Source organism: Callionymus lyra, chromosome 13, assembly GCF_982586985.1.
Source record: "Callionymus lyra chromosome 13, fCalLyr1.hap1.1, whole genome shotgun sequence".
In the NCBI taxonomy this organism is placed as follows: Eukaryota; Metazoa; Chordata; class Actinopteri; order Syngnathiformes; family Callionymidae; genus Callionymus; species Callionymus lyra.
This window is the reverse complement of record NC_141830.1, coordinates 2,055,539-2,074,766: the sequence shown is the minus strand read 5'-3', so window position 1 is coordinate 2,074,766 and position 19,228 is coordinate 2,055,539. Positions and strand designations below refer to the sequence as shown.

The 19,228-nt window shown below is 46.0% G+C and overlaps 1 protein-coding gene across 5 annotated transcripts in view; it reads right to left on the bottom strand.

Annotated features, from left to right (window-relative positions):
• The window catches only part of utrn (utrophin), a 262,181-nt gene that overhangs the window by 27,518 nt on the left and 215,435 nt on the right, over positions 1-19,228 (bottom strand). For all 5 annotated transcript variants that reach the window (XM_087805312.1, XM_087805309.1, XM_087805311.1 and 2 more), the window contains 7 exons: positions 17,609-17,683; positions 14,580-14,781; positions 12,503-12,588; positions 11,735-11,892; positions 6,891-7,057; positions 4,736-4,847; positions 1,635-1,771 (listed from right to left, as the gene is read on the bottom strand). In XM_087805312.1, coding sequence (XP_087661438.1) covers positions 1,635-1,771; positions 4,736-4,847; positions 6,891-7,057; positions 11,735-11,892; positions 12,503-12,588; positions 14,580-14,781; positions 17,609-17,683 — 937 coding nt within the window. The remainder of the gene's footprint in view (positions 1-1,634; positions 1,772-4,735; positions 4,848-6,890; positions 7,058-11,734; positions 11,893-12,502; positions 12,589-14,579; positions 14,782-17,608; positions 17,684-19,228) is intronic.

The window sequence follows — 19,228 nt, the reverse complement described above, 5'->3', positions numbered from 1 at the left end:
ATCGGGTCCAGGATCGGGTCAAGGATCGGGTCAAGGATCGGGTCAAGGATCGGGTCAAGGATCGGGTCAAGGATGGGTTCCAGGATCGGGTCCAGGATCGGGTCAAGGATCGGGTCAAGGATCGGGTCCAGGATCGGGTCAAGGATGGGTCAAGGATCGGGTCCAGGATCGGGTCAAGGATCGGGTCAAGGATCGGGTCCAGGATCGGGTCAAGGATCGGGTCAAGGATCGGGTCCAGGATCAGGTCCAGGATGGGTTCCAGGATCGGGTCCAGGATTGGGTCAAGGATCGGGTCAAGGATCGGGTCCAGGATCGGGTCAAGGATCGGGTCAAGGATCGGGTCCACGATCGGGTCAAGGATGGGTCAAGGATCAGGTCAAGGATCGGGTCAAGGATCGGGTCCACGATCGGGTCCAGGATCGGGTCAAGGATCAGGTCAAGGATCGGGTCCAGGATCGGGTCTTCTATGAAGTCACCTTTTCTTACACTATCAAAATAATCATGTTGGTATGAGTCTCTGGAATCAATGTTAGGAAATTAAGTGATTGGAGGTGAAGGAACGTGTCCCTGAAGGCATCACGGAGAAGAAGAGTCAGAGAAGAAGATACTGAGGTTTCGAATGGAGAGTCACGACTGAGTTTGGAAGGATGGATGGTTGAAGAGAAGGAGAAGAAGAACAAGGGTTTTTGGACGAGGACATGAAGACACATGAACTGGATTTCTCTCTGTGATCATCTGTACGTTGAAGAAGAACAAGAAGCATCGAACAAAACGACTTCCTGAACTCTTTTGGTAAGAGTTTAACATCCGATGCTAAGCTAGCTCTGTTAGCATCGGTGCTTCTATGGCGACTAGCATGTAGCTGTAGCCAGAAGTCGATATATTGTCCGTGCTAGTGACACTACTCGACTCTATTTTCATTTGTACTGCCTTTTAGGTCTTTAAGTACATATTAATTGTAGTACATATTAATTGTAGGAACTCAATTGTGTGAATGCTTCCCAGCATAACTATTGTGAGTCTGACATTATTAACAGCCGATGCTAACGAACTAGCATCTCCGACGATCACGCGATCCGTCGCCTGGTTTCACACTTTAGGAGAAAGTGAGGAGGGATCAAGTCGGAGGTGAGCAGGAGGACAAGAGGATAAAGGGATGAAGAGAGAAATCCATCCGAGAGGCGACTCTGTGGAACCGGACGTCAAGAAAATCCATCCGTCCAGTAATTGAGATGTAAGATCCGGGAGAAGCTGCTGAAAAGTACGGAATCCTCCGATGTGACGACATGTCAGTGAAACATGAGCCTGCAGGAGGTAAAACCACCGACGCTCGCTGGCGTGAGAAGGAAGTGAAGGTAAAGTGTGGCTTTGAAGCCCCAGGAACACCACACAGGTTCCTCTCAGCAGCTCCTTAGCATTGAGCTTCTCAAGATCTCGATCCATTCACAAGGTCTGGATCTGCAGAGACTCTCGAAAGGAACTGATCTGCAGGAATCGAAACCACTTGGACAAACCAACGAGCTTAACTCGAGATGTTTGTAGAAGTCAGACGAGAACTTCGATGTCTTAGGTTTGGTCGATGTATGGAAGGTTCTCATCACAGTCCGGGTTAACATTGTTTTGATGCCACTCACGTCTCCATGTTGTCGCCCTCCAGGACCGTCTGCACGGGAAGGTAGCCCAGTCGCGGGTGTTTAGCGAAGTACTTTTTGGAGCGGAACTTGTTCTTCAGTACTTTGGTGAAGTCCCGCATGTCCTCGCCTGACGTCGTCTGAAGACAGTGAAAGAGCATTTAAAGTCTGGGACAGAAACAGATACAAAGTCATTTCATGTAAATATTGATCACATGTTCTTTCAAACAGTCCAGGCGTGTAGAGACTCCATCACTGTGTCTCAGGTCCCTCTGGCTTCACCTTCTTTTACCGTCAGAGATCACTGAGGAAACGTCCGTTTCATTTATGGCTCATCGGTGTCTCCGTCGTTTAAACGTCTCTGCCGAGTCTGTCGATCCACGTTATTCTCAAAGTCTGCTCCAGGCTTCTCTGTTTACTCATAAAATTAGAATCTCTTCTCCTGAACTTTACAGTCCATTGATCTCCTGCTGAATCAGCCGCTTCCTGCTCGCCAACTCCTCTTTAATGGTCTCGGCTGGTGTTCAGGACTTCAGTGTCATCACGAGATACCTTCGCTAACATGGTTTCTCACGGTCAGGTTGCGTCGTTCGTTTTTTACTAGATGAGATTTGACTGGAAAAACCTGGTGAAATCTCTCATATACTGATGTTTAATTCCACAGAGGTTCGTCTACATTAGTGTCAACACACAGTTTTAGCGAAGAAAGTCAATCCAACGGGAAGAGAAAAGCTGCAGTTCATACAGTGTCCACTAGAGGCTGACGGTGAAGTCGCGAACACAGCCAGACAAAAGAAAATGTACTTTTATGATGTTAAAAGATGTTTATAATCTGTTTTAAAACACAGTTTTAAAAGGTATCAAAGATGTTTTCTTTACCTTTCGTTTATATAACAAATGTATATTATAAATTATATTTGTATATGGAAATGTGTCCAAGAGGAGTGTCAACAGGTTGGACAGGTTGATCAGGAGGGCTGGTTCTGTGGTTGGAATGAAGCTGGACTCACTGGTGACAGTTGCTGAGAGGAGATCATTGAACAAACTACTGTCCATCATGGATGATGACAGTCATCCTCTGAACACTGTCATCAGTGAGCAGAGAAGCAGATGAAGCACGAATGCTCCTACCCAGGTGCAACACTAATAGACTCAGGGACTCATTCATCCCTCGGGCTATTAAATTGTACAATTCTGAGTTCGGGGGCAGGAGTGGAGTGAAAGTATCTGGATGTTCTGTTCCATGTTAGTCTTTGTATGCTTTGTTGTTTTTCTTTGACCTATGTTCTTTATCTTTATCTTTAGATTAGATTGTGTCATCTTTAGTTTTACCTTACCTTACCTTATATTTATATAACAAAGACTGTGGTTGACTAACACGTCAGTGCATGTATAGAATGAGAATAAGAATGAATTTTATTTCCATGTCCTGCCTTCAAAGTCACAGATAATATGATGTTATTTCAGGAAAAACAAGACGTTCATTTCAAAGAACGTCCAGCATGACGAGGAACGTGCAACGTTTATGATCAAAATACATCAAAGTTTGAAGCTCCAGAGTCTGAACTCCAGCCATTTAAAGAGAGAAAAGTCCATTAAAGTGAGACGTGAGGTCAGTCCAGACCAGTTTAACTTGGTCTTCAGACGAGAACCTGAGAAGACGCGTCCGTCCTCACGTCTGAGATGTTGCTCTCGGTGAGAACCGCGATTGAAAAAGAAAAAAAGCCGAGAGTGTTTTCACGTTTATTCAGTTACAATTTAACGGAGTTCTGTCAGGAAGGTAAGGTAAGGTAAGGTAAAACTTTATTGATCCCTCAGGAGGTCTCCTTCGGGAAATTGTTTTTTACCAATAGCCAGCAGTTTTTCATAAACAATAAAAAATGATATATAAAAAATAAAATAAGAAGAAGAACATAAAGAGGAAGAACAAGATGACACAATCTAAGTCTAAAGATAAAGATAAAGAACATAGGTCAAAGAAAAACAACAAAGGATACAAAGACTAACATGGAACAGAACATCCAGATACTTTCACTCCACTCCTGCCCCCGAACTCAGAATTGTACAATTTAATAGCCCGAGGGATGAATGAGTCCCTGAGTCTATTAGTGTTGCACCTGGGTAGGAGCATTCGTGCACTCATTCTGCTTCTCTGCTCACTGATGACAGTGTTCAGAGGATGACTGTCATCATCCATGATGGACAGTAGTTTGTTCAATGATCTCCTCTCAGCAACTGTCACCAGTGAGTCCAGCTTCATTCCAACCACAGAGCCAGCCCTCCTGATCAACCTGTCCAACCTGTTGACCTCCTCTTGGACACATTTCCACCCCAACACACCACAGCATAGAACACTGGCCACCACAGACTGGTAGAACATGCAGAGGAGCTTCTTGCAGATGTTAAATGATCAAAGCCTCCTCAGAAAGTACAGTCTACTCTGAACCTTCTTATATACATGGTCTGTATTGCAGGACCAGTTTACTGTCCATCCACACACCGAGGTACTCATAGTTGTCCACTGTGGACAGGTGGAGGTTCAAGTTCAGAAGGTCGTGAAGTCCAGAGCGACACGATATGGACTTCAGATTCTCTCTCGCGATGTCGGGACGAGACACGACGACGATAAGAGTGTTCAAGGTTTTGTGGAAGTCAAATGTTTTAATTATTTACATAAAATAAAGGCGCGAGGACCTGAGGTGTCTCCAGTGGATCCATCTCTTAGAAGGTCTGGATCAACGTTTCTCACAGAGAGTTCATGACATTGAGTGACTTCAACTCAATGGATCCCTCACTGGATGAACAGCAGCAGTGAGAAGACGTAGAGCCTCGTACACGGATCTATTACACAAAACCATAGTGTAGTAAAATCAAAGCGAGAAAAGTGTTTATTTTAAGTTAAAGCAGTTGCAAGATTCATCTTCTTCTCTGAGGCATTCAAAGTCCACGACATGAGAAGTTCTGATGATTATATTTCAGTGAAAACCTCTGCCGACGAGTCACCCTTTGGCTCTTGACTAACACAACAATCGATAAAGGTTTGCCGGTGTCAAGCGGCGGATCTGGAGACAGTTAGGAATTGAGTGTGTGTGTGTGTGTCTCACCGGTGTGCAGTACTCAACCATGGGGTAGTTGAGCTTGTGGCCTTTGGCCGTGCGCCCGGAGAAGAAGCAGCTCTGACAAACGTCGTAGTTGAAATGCTTCAGGCTGCGGTACCTGCAGTGAGAGACGAGAGCTGAGGAGGCAGAAGAAGCCGTTTCCATTGTTGTGACAATGTTTATATCTTCAGCGCCGCGAGGGCGATAAATATGAGGCGGTAAAAAAAAAGCAGCCGCTCGTCCGCCGGCGACTACGACCTCATCATCGCCACGTTCTTCTCTCGGCGACGGACGGAACGTCAGGACCTTCTGTCCGGACCTATGAGTACTGTATTGTCCGGAATACAAGTGTCTCCGGAGTACAAGTCGCTCCAGACATAAAATGCATAATAAAGAAGTAAAAACATATATAAGTCGCACTGGAGTATAAGTCACATTTTTGGGGGAAATTGATTTGATAAAATCCAACACCAAGAACAGACATGTCATCTTGAAAGACAAGTTAAAATAAAACTAGAGGCAACAACAGAATAATTGTACGTTACGTTACATGAAGTGAGAACCTGGTATGTTAACATAACATATGAAGAGTTATTCAGAGAACTATAGCATAAATAACTAACAAGTTTACCAAACCATCCATGTAACTCCAAATAACTCTTCATCCTCGTGTCACTTTTAAACAACTAACTAACTCCGGAGGTAGAAGATGCTTCCTCTTCTACGTGGAAATGATCAACACAGGCCTAGAGCGCCCTCTGGTGGTTTAGTGTGAAAATAACATGTGAAATGATATACCGCTAATAATGTGTTCATAATTTCACACATAAGTCGCTCCAGAGTATAATCGCACCCCCGGACAAACTATGAAAAAAACTGCCACTTATAGTCCGGAGAATACGGTAGTTTTAATCGACGTCAGATATTTCAGTTCTGATGGTTTGACTCTGGACCAGGAGAAGAGTTTGGGTGTCAAGAGTGAAGACACGAATCGCCAGATTACTACTTTGATTTCAAATACTTGGTGTAAACATCGTAAAACTCTCTTCTAATGAATCAACAGAGAAAATCCTCCATAAATCCAAGTTTCCTGCGAAAGAAACAACAATTCTGTGGCTTCCATACTGAATGTCAATTTCACACAACGCTTTTGAAGCGTTTTCCTTCAGCCTCCCCCCCCTCCCTCCGACTCCCATCCATCAACGCCAGGCCTTCGTTGACGTGTGCTTCATCAGATCTGCTTCTGCTGGCGAAGCACAGCCTCGGAGCAGGTACGACGACAACACTTCCCCGAACATACTGTTGCGTCCGAGTCCAGGCGGCCAAGATTTCCCTGCAGGCGCCACGTTTTATAGCCAGCGTTTGGCTGAGAGCAGCAACAAACATGTTTACGTCCTACTGTTGAGCTTGTTGTTTCCATTTCAAATGTCATGAGAGAGAGAGAGAGATGTGTGTTGGTGTCAGAACTTCTTCAACAGAAGGAGGAGAAACCGTGAGGAACTCTTGAGGAACTTCTCACGAGAACAATCATCTACTGTCTCTGATAATGTCACGGCTCTGGTTTCTCTTATTGGCCTATCAGAATCAGAATCCTTTATTGTCCCGCGAAGGGAAATTCGTTTTAACAACAGCAAGAGCAATATACCAAAGGGAGGAAGGACCTGCGGTACCTCTCCCTCACACACCTGGGATGGAGCATCCTATCACTGATGGAGCTCCTCAATGCCCTCAGTGTGTGCTGGAGAGGGTGAGACAAGTTCCTCCTCATGGAGGCCAGCTTGCTCCGTATCCTCCTCCCAGTCACTTCCTCCACAGGATCCAGGGGGCGCCCTAGGACGTAACCAGGAAATCCTGGATCGGTTTCTTCACGTTCGCCCGAGAACATGTTCAGTATCTGCTGGTGTTTATCTCAACATGAGGCCAACATTTCAACTCAAAAACTCCAACATGTTCTTCTGTTATTGATCCGCTCGTCGGCGACTGTGAACAACATTTTCTTTCTTTCAAAACCCTCTGGTCAGTATTTGGTCTGAGCTGCATCAGCTGCTGACATTTAGATAAATGTCTTCCCTCCAGAGACGATCTGCCCTTTATGAACGCCACGCTGAACATGTGTGTGTGTGTGTGTGTGTGTGTGCACGTGTGTGTGCACGTGGTCTACCTAAACCCGACGATGGGACACTCCTTGCAGATGTTGCACTTGGCCTGATGTTTCGCCGTCTCCGCCGCTGCGACTCTGTGCAGCACAGGAAGCCACACCATGGACTGAGGCTCCAGACGCATCCACTCCACGAACTGACGAGGCTCCAGCTCCACCTTGTTGTTCACCTGGAGGAGAGAGAGAAAGAGAGAGAGAGAGAGAGAGAGAGAGAGAGAGAGAGAGAGTTTTGAAAAGGTAACACATATATATATATATAAATATTTTTAGGTTAGAGTTTTGAAAAAGTAAAAAAAAAAAGAAATTAAATTAAAAAAAATAAAAAAGAGGGGGGGAGAGATGGAGTGAGAGAGGGAGAGAGAGAGAGAGAGGGGGAGAGGGAGAGAGAGAGAGAGAGGGAGGGAGAGAGAGGGAGAGGGAGAAGGAAGAGAGAGGGATGGAGAGAAAGAGAGAGAGAGAGGGATGGAGAGAAAGAGAGAGGGGGGATGGAGAGAGAGAGGGGGATGAGAGGGAGAGGGAGAGAGAAAGAGAGAGAGAGGGATGGAGAGAAAGAGAGAGAGGGGGATGAGAGAGAGAGGGATGGAGAGAGAGAGAGGGAGGAGAGAGAGAGGGATGGAGAGAGAGAGAGAGAGGGATGGAGAGAAAGAGAGAGAGGGGGAGAGAGGGAGAGAAAGAAAGAGAGGGAGAGAGAGAGAGGGATGGAGGGATGGAGAGAGAGAGAGAGGGATGAGAGAGGGATGGAGGGAGAGAGAGAGAGAGAGGGATGGAGGGAGAGAGAGAGAGAGAGGGATGGAGAGAAAGAGAGAGAGGGGGAGAGAGGGAGAGAGAGAGAGGGGGATGGAGAGAGAGAGAGAGAGGGATGGAGGGAGAGAGAGAGGGATGGAGAGAGAGAGAGAGAGAGGGATGGAGAGAGAGAGAGAGATGGAGAGAGAGAAGGAGAGAGAGAGATGGAGGGAGAGAGAGAGAGAGAGGGATGGAGAGAGAGAGAGAGAGAGGGATGGAGAAAGAGAGAGAGAGAGTAAACAAAGGTGTGTTGGATGTTGAACCATCGACACATACATGTCCTTCTAACTTGACCTTCACCCGACCGTCTCTTCGATTCCTCTACTGGCCAGCGAGCGACGAAGAAGCACTAATTGCTGGCGGAGACGGCGGCGAGGATGGATGGACAGTTAGAAGAACGAAGGATGGATGGACAGTTAGAAGAACGAAGGTGGCAGCAGAACAGTATTGATGGAGCTTCTCCTCCATCCTGAAGACCATTAAACTAAATGAAGAGAGCGATTGTATCGTTACGAGCTCCAGCCTCGTTCTTTACCGACCACCTCGGGGCGGAATCATGGATGATTGACAGAGAGCCGTGTGTGTGCGTGTGTGCGTGTGCGTGTGCGTGTGCGTGTGTGTGTGTGTGTGTGTGTGTGTGTGTGTGTGTGTGCGTCAGTCAGTGATGCATGTGTGAGATTACTTTAACTGATGATAACTACTGTCCGAGAACAGACATTATGACGTAATAATGGCTTCACTCCTCACGCTTTGTTTATACAACAAGTCCCTTGGAGGTGGAGACCATTGATGACGTGCGGTGACAAACCTCCATGCTTGACAAATCACAGCAGAGTGGGTGTGGTTATGGTCAACAAGATTCCAAGTGTTTTCAGTGGGCGGAGCTTAAGATCATTTTCTAATGTCAATATTTCGATGAAAAGAGAGTTTTGTACAAACACACACTGATGATACAATAGAGTCACACATCACAACACACACACACTGATGATACAATAGAGTCACACATCACAACAACATACACTGATGATACAATAGAGTCACACATCACAACACACACACTGATGATACAATAGAGTCACACATCACAACAACACACACACACTGATGATACAATAGAGTCACACATCACAACAACACACACACTGATGATACAATAGAGTCACACATCACAACAACACACACACACTGATGATACAATAGAGTCACACATCACAACAACACACACACACTGATGATACAATAGAGTCACACATCACAACAACACACACACACTGATGATACAATAGAGTCACACATCACAACAACACACACACACTGATGATACAATAGAGGCACACATCACAACAACACACACCCACTGATGATACAATAGAGTCACACATCACAACAACACACACACACTGATGATACAATAGAGTCACACACACAACCACTGATGAAACAATAGAGTCACACATCACAACAACACACACACACTGATGATACAATAGAGTCACACACTGAGGAAGCATGTCTTCTGTGAAGCTGACAGCAATGCATTGTTGAATTTTTTCATTGACAAAATTAAATTGATCAAAGAGAAAATCTCTCCCCCTTTGTTTGGAGCACCTACTGTCTCTGAGCCCCTCTCCTCCTCTTGGTCTTCCTTCACTGCTGTATCTTTGGGTGATATTTCAGCACTAGTGAACAAGATGAAACCCTCCTCTTGCTCAGATGACGTCCTTCCTTGTAGGCTTTTATCAAAGTATTTGATGTAATTGGCCCCTGGGTTACCAATATGGTGAACCTCTCCCTTTCCACAGGGGTTTTTAACAATGCATTTAAACATGCCATTGTGGAGCCTCTGCTCAAAAAGCCAGGCTTAGACCCAACTGACCTCAGTAATTTCAGGCCTATTTCTAAGCTCCCTTTCTTGTCCAAGATCTTGGAGAAGGTGGTGTCTGAGCAGCTGTTCCTGGATCAGAGCGACATCCATGAGAAGTTTCAGTCTGGCTTCCGTAAACATCACTCTACGGAGACAGCTTTACTGAAGGTATCCAGTGACATGATGTCGGCTGCCTCGGGTAAATTCACTGTTCTGGTTCTCTTGGATCTGTCCTCAGCCTTTGACACAGTTGAACCAGATCCTGCTGAGAAGACTGAGGGATGAAGACTGTCTGGGTCTGTGTTAGAATGGTTCTCATCATACCTTTATGGCCCGCAGTTTCAGTGTATCTGCCAATCAAATGAGGTCTCAATCGGCAGATCTGTTGTGTGGAGTCCCTCAAGGTTCTGTTCTGGGTCATTTATTGTTTTTGCTGTACTTGATTCCCCTCGGTTAAATCATTCAGAGATTTCCTGATGACATCCAGCTCTACTGCTCTTTTGATCCACACATCACAACAACACACACATACACACTGATGATACAATAGAGTCACACATCACAACAACACACACACACACTGATGATACAATAGAGTCACACATCACAACAACACACACACACACTCACTGATGATATAATAGAGTCACACATCACAACAACACACACACACACTGATGATACAATAGAGTCACACAACACAACAACACACACACACACACTGATGATACAATAGTCACACATCACAACACACACACACACACACTGGTGATACAATAGAGTCACACATCAACACACACACACTGATGATACAATAGAGTCACACATCACAACAACACACACACACTGATGATACAATAGAGTCACACATCAATCATCTAAAAACAAACTAAAACCATCATTCTGGTCGTGATGTGTTGAGATCGAGCGTCACAAGTGCTCTTGGCTGCAGTAGAAACGAGCAGAAGGACTTTAACGGCGTCAGGCTTGATCAGCGGAGCTGAAACTATAAAAGACTTTAACGGCGACGAAGACCGAGACGAGTCAGGAGGACGAACGGAAGCGACGAGTTTAATGACTTCCTGGGATCGATGCGTGATCTCTAGCTAATGCTAGCAGTCGGACATCACGGAGGCTGTCGGACCCTCGTCAGTATATCGGACCATCAATCATGACCCGCGTGAACGAGGGTCCGAGCGGCGCCGGTGTTTAAAGCCGCTAATGCTTCTGGGTAATGACCCGAGAACCTGCGGCGCTTTTGACAAACAGACGCGCAAGACACGCGCCATCAACCGCAAGGCTAATTGATTAGCATTGTGCGTTTATGGATGATTTCCTTCTCCGCTGGAACAAGAAGTTCAACACAAAATGTTTCACACCCGAGTGTGGCTTGTGTGCTCTTCTCTGTGGTGCCTGCAGGGGGCGCCACTGACCTCGACCCCTTCAACTGCCACCGCTGAGTTCAGGTGGTTCGTTAACTGATCATCAGTAGCTGTGGTCGCGTACTTATCTTATCTTACTGTTGTACTGGGGCGTAAATAAATACAATTACAATAAATATTAATTAATTTACATGTAACAATAATGTTTCCCGGTGCACGTTCATTCTTGTGTCGCGATTACAACCCCCGGCCTCTAGAGGGCATCAGTCGTTAAGCCCTCCGCAGCTAAAGGAAGAAAGATGACTGAGGACGAGAGGATACAGTGCCTCCAGCAGCTTTTCGAGCTGATGTTTAAACATATTCTGATATCGTCGGACGAACGTTGATCTTAAAGATCTCGACATCTAGTAAAGAAGATGTTTGATCAACAGAACACACGTGTGCGGCGGAACACACGTGTGCGACGGAACACAGGCGTGCGACAGAACACTGGTGTGTGACAGAACACACGTGTGCGACAGAACACACGTGTGCGACAGAACACACGTGTGCGACAGAACACACGTGTGCAACAGAACATACGTGAGAACAGAACACACATGTGCAAAAGAACATATGTGTGCAACAGAACATACGTGTGCAACAGAACATACGTGTGCGACAGAACACACACGTGCAACAGAACACACGCGTGCAAAAGAACACACGCGTGCAAAAGAACACACGTGTGCAACAGAACACACGTGTGCAACAGAACATACATGTGCAACAGAACACACATGTGCGACAGAACATGCGTGTGCAACAGAACATACGTGTTGGAAGCAGCTGCGGACGCTGGGTTCTATGTTGGATCCCCCGAAGGCGGCCACCTCGCCCAGCTGCTTGGGGATCTGGATGGCTTCGTGCAACAACAGGCCGAGCTGCCTCTGGTCGCACGTGTCGCCCGACGACGCCACCTGGCTGAAGAGAACTGAGGGAGGGAGACACGGGTCAGACCTGGAGCAGGAACACAGACATGATGTAACACTTCTGCAGGAGCGTAAGAGGACGAGTCACGGTGGATCTTCACGAGCGTCTGAATCCGAACATCCGTCGACTAATAACGACGATCATCTTTCCGCGTCTTCCAACATCCCGGCGTGCACGTGACGTGCACTCTCGTGTTCAGGCGAGCGAGAGCGACGGAGCAGTGCTCCATATCTTGGCCGGGCTAATGGAAGCTGGCAGTGGAACGAATGAGCCCAGGGTTGGAATCCTCCGCACTGGCGAGGGAAGGAGGACGAGAAAGGAAGCGAGAGCGAAGAACAATGGTGGATGCGGTGACAGCGAGGAAGACGGCGAGAGATAAAGCAGAAACAAAGAGCGGCGGCGGCGCAGCACGCCTGGATCCCGAGCTCCCTAATCCTGCACAGGAAATCAGGAAAGACAATTGTATAAAGAGCAGAGGGAGACGAGCAGGAGGTCTCTCATCCAATTAGTCCGACTCTGGCGCCGTCACTCGCACAGACTGATTGACACTCGGGGGGGATTTTGCTGGAGCAGCCGCATGGTTTCTCTTCACTCTCGACGCTCACACTCACATTTATATTTTTCCTCCAGGTGACCCTTGGACAGCGAGAGAAGTCCGATCTTCATGGAGAGGACGCGGATCATGCCACTGCGCCCCCTGCAGGAGAAGAACACACATGGACACGTCAGAGTTGACAAGTGCAGGCGATAATAAGTGAACATTAGAGAGACTCTATTGAGGTAGTTATTAGATAATATATATATATATTTAAACAATAATAAATTTTTCAAAAACAGTTTGACCAGAAAAGCACTCAGAGAGCGCAGACCTCTGCCAAGTTTAAACACATGATTTTCACGATTGTTTATGAATAAATACATGTTGAAGCATCAAAACTTTGATTGACAGCAAAGAGCTCAACACATCACGCTCTAGGACACGCTCTAGGTCACGCTCTAGGTCACGCTCTAGGACACGCTCTAGGTCACGCTCTAGGTCACGCTCTAGGACACGCTCTAGGACACGCTCTAGGACACGCTCTGGAACATGCTCTAGGTCACGCTCTCGGTCACGCTGCCGGTCACGCTCTGGGACACGCTCTAGTTCACGCTCCCGGTCACACTGTCGGTTACGCTCTAGGACACGCCCTGGGACACGCTCTCGGTCACGCTCTCGGTCACGCTCTCGGTCACGCTCTAGCACACGCTCTGGCACACGCTCTGGCACACGCTCTAGCACACGCTCTAGGACACGCTCTAGGACACGCACTAGGTCACGCTCTAGGACACGCACTAGGTCACGCTCTAGGTCACGCTCTAGGACACGCACTAGGTCACGCTCTAGGTCACGCTCTAGGGCACGCTCTAGGGCACGCTCTAGGGCACGCTGTAGGGCACGCTGTAGGGCACGCTCTAGGACACGCTCTAGGACACACTCTAGGACACGCTCTAGGACACACTCTGGAACATGCTCTAGGTCACGCTCTCGGTCACACTGCCGGTCACGCTCTGGGACACGCTCTAGTTCACGCTCCCGGTCACACTGTCGGTTACGCTCTAGGACACGCCCTGGGACACGCTCTCGGTCACGCTCTCGGTCACGCTCTCGGTCACGCTCTATGACACGCCCTCGGACACACTCTAGGTCACGCTCTAGGACACACTCTAGGACGCTCTAGGGCACGCTATAGGACAAGCTCTAGAACACGCTCTAGAACACGCTCTAGAACACGCTCTAGAACACACTCTAGGATGCTCTAGGGCACCCTCTAGAACACGCTCTAGGACACACTCTAGGATGCGCTAGGGCACGCTCTAGGACACGCTCTAGGACACACTCTAGGACGCTCTAGGGCACGCTCTAGGACACGCTCTAGAACACGCTCTAGGACACGCTGTAGGGCATGCTCTAGGACATGCTCTAGGTCACGCTCTAGGACATGCTCTAGGACACACTCTAGGATGCTCTAGGGCACGCTCTAGAACACGCTCTAGAACACGCTCTGGGACACACTCTAGGTCACGCTCTAGGACACACTCTAGGACACGCTCTAGGACACGCTCTATGACACGCCCTCGGACACACTCTAGGTCACGCCCTCGGACACACTCTAGGTCACGCTCTAGGACACACTCTATGACACGCCCTCGGACACGCTCTAGGACACGCTCTAGGACACGCTCTAGGACACACTCTAGGTCACGCTCTAGGACACACTCTAAGACACGCTCTATGACACGCCCTCGGACACACTCTAGGACACGCTCTAGGACACGCTCTAGGACACGCTCTAGGACACACTCTAAGACACACTCTATGACACGCCCTCGGACACACTCTAGGACACGCTCTAGGACACACTCTAGGTCACGCTCTAGGACACACTCTAAGACACACTCTATGACACGCTCTATGACACGCCCTCGGACACACTCTAGGTCACGCTCTAGGACACACTCTAGGACGCTCTAGGACACGCTCTAGGACACGCTCTAGGACACGCTCTAGGACACGCTCTAGGACACGCTCTAGGACACGCTCTAGGACACGCTCTAGGACGCTCTAGGGCACGCTATAGGACACGCTCTAGGACTCGCTCTAGGACACGCGGATCAAACACGTGCTCGTAACAACATGAAGGCACGTACGTGTCGTAGACGTTGAGCAGCCAGTTGAGACACATGTCCACACACAGCGGCACGTTGACCAGGTCCTTGTGCTCCTGCTCCAGACCGTCGTAGATGGACGTCAGGCCGTTGATGACGTCCGGCACCGACAGCAGCTGGTTGTTGTTGGTCAGCTTGTGCTGCTCGAAGGTGTTCTGGGCCACGCTGAGGTCCAGCAGGTCCACTGGAGACGAGAGAGAGTTCATCAGAACCAGGACGAGATCAGGACGTGACGGAGAGAAACTTATCTACGATGTTACACATTCTTTGTGTTCAGTGAAACATTATTGTCATTTTCACTACATTTACTCGTTGTTGAACCTACAGGTTAAAAGGTTGATATTGTTTTTTTGTTTATACGTTTATATATATAAGTAAATCAGTGCAATAAGAATATGGTCTGAATTTAAAATGTTGTTAAAACAGTTTTTTCAATCATCAAATACATATAAATTCAATTCAATTATTACTATATTGAAAGGTTGGATTTGATTGTATTTTGAACAAATATTGTTGAATGCTTTCTTTTATTATTACTTTTATCAGTTTTGAAAACGTATAATAAAGACATGGAGCTCGGACGACGGTTTGATCAAAGCTGCTCCGTAACGGTATTGTCAATAAAAAACAAACGATATCAACTTTATTCAATTTGAATCATCCCTCCGGCTCTGAGTCTGTTCGAACACTTCCTGGTTCAGACGGTCATGTGACCAGACAGGCGCCGCAACACTGCCTCCATAAAAGCAGAAGTCATTAGACGCCGTAGACACTCGAAAACGCTGCAGCTAATTGAGCCGCGCAGGGACACGTTGGGTAAATAACGTCCTCGGCTGTTTAACGCTCATATTTGTCACTGCTATTGCATTTAGGTTCCGTCGCGCCGCACGAGCACCGGGGAAATCTGCGCGAGGACGACAGCAAATGTGTTTCACGGCGTCTCGAGGCCACGACGGTCGCCTCAGGTAATAAAAGTCCTGACTCTACCAAAACACTCCGCCGCTCCCGAGACACGAACACATGATCTGCTCGTTCTTGTTGGGAAAACAATCACTAAAATGTATTTATTTATCCTATTTAACACCAACCGTGACACATTCATGTTTTCTTTAGACTAGAGAAAGTTCTCATATATGTGTATTTTCTCAAACTGATGATAAGGTTCCAGGGTTGAGTCAGTACTTGGGTGACTTAGGTCAGTCTGTCAAACTGAGCCTGAGAAACCTGGGTGTTGTATTTGATAAAGACATGTCTCTTGTTCAACACTGTAGAAAACTGACCACAAACTGTTTCCTTCAACTGAGAAAAATCTCTAAACTTAGGAAAATGTTGTCGGAACATGATCTGGATCTTATAATCCATGCGTTTGTTTCTTCTCGTCTGGACTATTGTAACAGTTTGTTTTCATGTCTTAACAAGAAGGATCGTCTCGTCTGAGGTTGATTCAGAATTCTGAGCCGCTCTAGTAGAAGAACTCACATTTCTCCGATCCTTAAAACTCTTCACTGGCTTCCAGTTTCTTTCAGGATCATTTTAAAATTCTGGTTCTTACTTTCAGATCTATTCATGGTCAGGCTCCTCCTTACATCACTGATCTGATCCAGCCTTACACCCCAGCTCGGGCTCTGAGGTCTGTGGATCAGAATCTACTTATGGTTCCACGCACACGACTCAGGACCAGAGGAGAGAAATCTTTTCAGGCTGTTGCTCCTAAGCTTTGGAACGATCTTCTCTCTCTTTGCGCTTGATGGAGTCTACTGACTCCTTTAAGAAACATCTGTGTTTGATGATCTACTGACTCCTTTAAGAAACATCTGTGTTTGATGATCTACTGACTCCTTCAAGAAACATCTGTGTTTGATGATCTACTGACTCCTTCAAGAAACATCTGTGTTTGATGATCTACTGACTCCTTCAAGAAACATCTGTGTTTGATGATCTACTGACTCCTTCAAGAAACATCTGTGTTTGATGATCTACTGACTCCTTCAAGAAACATCTGTGTTTGATGATCTACTGACTCCTTCAAGAAACATCTGTGTTTGATGATCTACTGACTCCTTCAAGAAACATCTGTGTTTGATGATCTACTGACTCCTTCAAGAAACATCTGTGTTTGATGATCTACTGACTCCTTTAAGAAACATCTGTGTTTGATGATCTACTGACTCCTTCAAGAAACATCTGTGTTTGATGATCTACTGACTCCTTCAAGAAACATCTGTGTTTGATGATCTACTGACTCCTTCAAGAAACATCTGTGTTTGATGATCTACTGACTCCTTCAAGAAACATCTTAAGACGTTTCTATTTGTTCAGGCTTTTCCTTGAATTTCTGGAACTCCTGTGTTGTTCTCAGTATGATCTTGATCTTTAAAGTATGTACTTTTTTGAATATTGTTTTGATTGTCTAAGCGCTTTGTGACCCTGGTCTCGAAAAGCGCTATATAAATAAATATTACTTACTTACTTACTTAATTGACATTTAAGGTAAGGTAAGGTAAAACTTTATTGATCCCTCAGGAGGTCTCCTTCGGAAAATTGTTTTTTTTTTACCAATAGCCAGCAGTTTTTCATAAACAATAAAAAATAATACATAAAAAATAAAATAAGAAGAAGAACATAAAGAGGAAGAACAAGATGATACAATCTAAGTCTAAAGATAAAGATAAAGAACATAGGTCAAAGAACAAAGGATACAAAGACTAACATGGAACAGAACATCCAGATACTTTCACTCCACTCCTGCCCCCGAACTCAGAATTGTACAATTTAATAGCCCGAGGAATGAATGAGTCCCTGAGTCTATTAGTGTTGCACCTGGGTAGGAGCATTCGTGCTGCATCTGCTTCTCTGCTCACTGATGACAGTGTTCAGAGGATGACTGTCATCATCCATGATGGACAGTAGTTTGTTCAATGATCTCAGAAACTGTCACCAGTGAGCATTTGCATTAGCGACAGAAAATAACGACTTATTTCCATGTGTTTGGCTTCAACAGTCGTACTCACAGCAAAGAGCTTTCTGCAGCCTCCGGATCTTCATGGCCGTTCGATACGCAGAGAACCTCACGTTGTTCAAGTCGGCTACACATGGAGGCGAGAAAACACAGAGATACTGGAAAATGTGTTTTCAGAAGAAAGTGCTGCTGAATCTGTGAACTGTATCATGTATGCTTGACAGTATTTTACTAGAATTCAAAGTATAAATGTTGAGATGATCACATGCAGGAAGACGACAGATGTGAAGTTAAAAATGAACTGAAACGAAAAGAAAAAGAAGAAAAGTTGGAATAGAAGTAGTAGAAGTAGAAGTAGAAATAGTACAAGTAGAGATAATAGTATATGCATAAGTAGTAAAAGCTGTAGTAGAATTAGAAGTAGAGTTAGTAGTAAAAGTACAAGTATAAGTAGTCGTAGAAATAGTAGTATAAGTATAAGTAAAAAAAGCAGTAGTAGAATTAGTAGAAAATGTACAAGTAGAATTAGTGGTAAAAGTATATGTAGATTAAGTATAAGTAAAAGTAGTAGTAGAATTAGTAATACAAAGTATAGGTAGTCAAATTAGTAGTATAATAAGTAGACAGAAAAGTGTTTTTAAAGTTGAAGGTGTGCGTAGATTAAGGTCAAAGGTCAAGTGAATGGGGGACAAAAGGGTAGAAAAAGAGGAATAGAAGAAAGAGTTGAAGAGATAAAAGAAAGATAGAACATAGCCAGGTCAGAAGAAGTAAAAACACGTAAACAGGATCTCAATGGTGTCACTGCCTTCAGCATTCACACAGTCACAGGATCTCAATGGTGTCACTGCCTTCAGCATTCACACAATCACAGGATCTCAATGGTGTCACTGCCTTCAGCATTCACACAATCACAGGATCCCAATGGTGTCACTGCCTTCAGCATTCACACAATCACAGGATCTCAATGGTGTCACTGCTTTCAGCATTCACACAATCACAGGATCTCAATGGTGTCACTGCCTTCAGCATTCACACAATCACAGGATCTCAATGGTGTCACTGCCTTCAGCATTCACACAATCACAGGATCTCAATCGTGTCACTGCCATCAGCATTCACACAGGATCTCAATGGCGTCACTGCCTTCAGCATTCACACAATCACAGGATCTCAATCGTATCACTGCCTTCAGCATTCACACAATCACAGGATCTCAACAGTGTCACTGCCTTCAGCATTCACACAATCACAGGATCTCAATGGTTTCACTGCCTTCAGCATTCACACAATCACAGGATCTCAACGGTGTCACTGCCTTCAGCATTCACACAATCACAGGATCTCAATGGTGTCACTGCCTTCAGCATTCACACAGTCACAGGATCTCAATGGTGTCACTGCCTTCAGCATTCACACAATCAAAGGATCTCAATTATGTCACTTCCTTCAGCATTCAAACAATCACAGGATCTCAATGGTGTCACTGCCTTCAGCATTCACACAGTCACAGGATCTCCATGGTGTCACTGCCTTCAGCATTCACACAATCACAGGATCTCAACAGTGTCACTGCCTTCAGCATTCACACAATCACAGGATCTCAATGGTTTCACTGCCTTCAGCATTCACACAATCACAGGATCTCAACGGTGTCACTGCCTTCATAATTCAC